At 58.4% G+C, this 3,785-nt stretch overlaps 1 protein-coding gene across 1 annotated transcript in view; it reads right to left on the minus strand.

The window, feature by feature from the left end:
• Positions 1–3,785, minus strand: part of LOC102035899 (neutral alpha-glucosidase AB-like) — a gene marked incomplete at its 3' end in the record, with an annotated part of 10,680 nt that overhangs the window by 3,527 nt on the left and 3,368 nt on the right. The window contains exons 6-8 of the mRNA XM_031065790.1: positions 3,485–3,638; positions 2,350–2,602; positions 540–648 (exon numbers count right to left, since the gene is read on the minus strand). Coding sequence (XP_030921650.1) covers positions 540–648; positions 2,350–2,602; positions 3,485–3,638 — 516 coding nt within the window. The remainder of the gene's footprint in view (positions 1–539; positions 649–2,349; positions 2,603–3,484; positions 3,639–3,785) is intronic.

The following is a 3,785-nucleotide window of genomic DNA, read 5'->3' on the forward strand; positions in this document are numbered from 1 at the left end:
AACCTGACCCCAAACCTGACCCCAAACCCAACCCCAAACCCAGCCCCAAACCTGACCCCAAACCTGACCCCAAACCCAACCCCTAACCCGATCCCAACCCCAACCCCAAACCTGACCCCTAACCCAATCCCAACCCCAACCCCAAACCAGACCCCTAACCCAATCCCAAGCCCAACCCCAAAGGAATTGGGGGAGGCCAAAGGGGTTTGGAGGGAAATTAAGGGGGAATTGAGAGGATCTGGGAGTCCTAAAGAGGGTTTGGGGGGCCCTAAAGGGGTTTGGGGGAAAATTAAGGGGGAATTGAGAGGGTTTGGGGGTCCTAAAGGTGGGGGTCCTAAATGGAGTTTGGGGGGCCTTAAAGGGGTTTTGGGGACCTTGAAGGGGTTTGGTGGGAAATGAATGGGGAATTGGAGGGGCCCAAAAGGAGTTTGAGAGGGTCGTAAAGGGGTTTGGGGGGCTCTGGGAGATCATGATTTTTTGGGGGGTCCCTGAGGGGTTTTTGGGGTGTCCCTGGGGGGGATTTTGGGGAGGGGTCTCACCACGTAGAGCCTGGAGATGTTGTGCAGCTCCCGGTGCTCCCAGCCCCCGAAGTGCCGTGCGTCCTTGTGCATCGTCACCTCGGGGCCGCTGAACACCGACGGCGACCATCTGTGGGGCAGTGTCCAGGGGGAGTGACCACGGGTGAGTGACCACAGGGCAGTGTCCAGGGGGGCAGTGGCCGAGGGAACGTTCCCAAATGCCCCAATTCCCGTCCCCGCCCCGATCCCGGACACAAAACCACCCAGAATAACCCCAAAGTGCCTTTGTGGGGTTCCCACTGTCACTGCCTGGGCAGGGAGATCCCAATTCCAATTCCTGATCCCAATCCCAGCGTCCAGCCCGCTCCTGGTCCGACTCCTACCCCGTTTTCCATTTCCTATCCCCCATCCTGCTCCTGACTGCATTCTCCATCCCAGTCCCATCCCTACTCCCAATCCCATTCCCAACCAACCCCAAACCCACACCAAAACCCAATTTCACTCCTCTTCTCTCTCCCAAACCCAATCCCATTCCCTTTCTCACCCCCATCCTGCATTTCTGGGCTGCCAGCTGCTCCAGGAGCTTTGGGAATTCTGCAGGATCCGGTCCTAATCCCAATCCCAATCCCACCCCGATCCCATTCCCACCCCATTCCCGATCCCAATCCCACCCCGATCCCATTCCCACCCCATTCCCGATCCCAATCCCACCCCGATCCCATTCCCACCCCATTCCCGATCCCAATCCCACCCCGATCCCATTCCCACCCCATTCCCGATCCCAATCCCACCCCGATCCCATTCCCACCCCATTCCCGATCCCAATCCCACCCCGATCCCATTCCCACCCCATTCCCGATCCCAATCCCACCCCGATCCCATTCCCACCCCATTCCCGATCCCAATCCCACCCCGATCCCATTCCCACCCCATTCCCGATCCCAATCCCACCCCGATCCCATTCCCACCCCATTCCCGATCCCAATCCCACCCCGATCCCATTCCCACCCCATTCCCGATCCCAATCCCACCCCGATCCCATTCCCACCCCATTCCCGATCCCAATCCCACCCCGATCCCATTCCCACCCCATTCCCGATCCCAATCCCACCCCGATCCCATTCCCACCCCATTCCCGATCCCAATCCCACCCCGATCCCATTCCCACCCCATTCCCGATCCCAATCCCACCCCGATCCCATTCCCACCCCATTCCCGATCCCAATCCCACCCCGATCCCATTCCCACCCCATTCCCGATCCCAATCCCACCCCGATCCCATTCCCACCCCATTCCCGATCCCAATCCCACCCCGATCCCATTCCCACCCCATTCCCGATCCCAATCCCACCCCGATCCCATTCCCACCCCATTCCCGATCCCAATCCCACCCCGATCCCATTCCCACCCCATTCCCGATCCCAATCCCACCCCGATCCCATTCCCACCCCATTCCCGATCCCAATCCCACCCCGATCCCATTCCCACCCCATTCCCGATCCCAATCCCACCCCGATCCCATTCCCACCCCATTCCCGATCCCAATCCCACCCCGATCCCATTCCCACCCCATTCCCGATCCCAATCCCACCCCGATCCCATTCCCACCCCATTCCCGATCCCAATCCCACCCCGATCCCATTCCCACCCCATTCCCGATCCCAATCCCACCCCGATCCCATTCCCACCCCATTCCCGATCCCAATCCCACCCCGATCCCATTCCCACCCCATTCCCGATCCCAATCCCACCCCGATCCCATTCCCACCCCATTCCCGATCCCAATCCCACCCCGATCCCATTCCCACCCCATTCCCGATCCCAATCCCACCCCAATCCCATGCCCACCCTGCGTTTCCGGGCCGCCAGGCGCTCCAGCATCCCGCGAGGGTTGGGGAATTTTGCGGGGTCCCAGGTGAAGTAGCGCTTGCCGTCGGCGTGCTCGATGTCCAGCCAGATCACGTCCAGGGGCAGCTCGTGCTCCTCGAATCCCCTCTCCACGGCCTCCACGTCCGCCTCGTCCTGGTAATTCCAGCGGCTCTGGTGGTAGCCCAGGGAGAACAGGGGGGGCAGCGCCTGCGTGCCTGGGCAAGGGGAGAAACCCGGGTGAAATCCCCCAAAATGGCCCTAAAAACAGGGACGGGGCAGGGCCAGAGGAGAAGTCCCTAAAGATAAACCTAAAAACCCAAAAAATCCCTTAAAATAAACCTAAAAACCAAAAAAATCCCTTAAAATAAACCTAAAAATGAGGTAGGGTGGAAATGATGCCCTTAAATGATAACCTTAAAAGTGAAAATAGGGTGGGAATTCCCTAAAAATAACTCTGAAAGGGGAAGAGGGCAGAAATTCCCTGAAAGTAACTCTAAAAACAACAACTAGGCAAGACTAAACTTGAGAAATCCCCCAAAAATCTCCCTGAAAATAGGAATGGGGCTGAAGGAGAAAAATTTGCAGTGTCCCCAGTGGCCGGTACTGGTCAGGGCTCTGTTCTGGTGTCCCTGTCCCCATCAGTGTCCCCAGCCCAGTGTCCCCAGTATCCTGTACCAGTCTCCCGTACTGGTGTCCCCAGTATTCCCAGTGTCCCATCCCAGTATTCCCAGTGTCCCCAGTGTCCCATCCCAGTGCCCTAAAAATAACTCTGAAAGGGGAAGAGGGCAGAAATTCCCTGAAAGTAACTCTAAAAACAACAACTAGGCAAGACTAAACTTGAGAAATCCCCCAAAAATCTCCCTGAAAATAGGAATGGGGCTGAAGGAGAAAAATTTGCAGTGTCCCCAGTGGCCGGTACTGGTCAGGGCTCTGTTCTGGTGTCCCTGTCCCCATCAGTGTCCCCAGCCCAGTGTCCCCAGTATCCTGTACCAGTCTCCCGTACTGGTGTCCCCAGTATTCCCAGTGTCCCATCCCGGTGTCCCCAGTCTCCCCAGTGTCCCATCCCAGTGTCCCCAGTGTCCCCAGTGTCCCCGTACCGGTCAGTCTCCCGTACTGGGCAGTGACATCGGCGGGCCCCGGCCCCAGCAGCAGGAAGACGTCGATGACGCCGCTCTCGGACATCCAGCGCACCTCGGTCTGGGGGGTCTCACCCCCCCCCTGCATGTAATCCAGCAGCTTCCCAAAAAGGGTCTGGGGGCGGCACAAGGGGTCAGCAACCCCAAATTCCCATTGGAGTAACCTGACATTCCCCCCAAATCCCCCTCTTGGACTTTCCCGGCCATGTTAAAGCCAATGCTCCCCCCAGAAACCCCCAAATCCACCCAGGACCCCCCAAAC

Source organism: Geospiza fortis, unplaced genomic scaffold (genome assembly GCF_000277835.1).
Source record: "Geospiza fortis unplaced genomic scaffold, GeoFor_1.0 scaffold1017, whole genome shotgun sequence".
Classification (NCBI taxonomy): Eukaryota; Metazoa; Chordata; class Aves; order Passeriformes; family Thraupidae; genus Geospiza; species Geospiza fortis.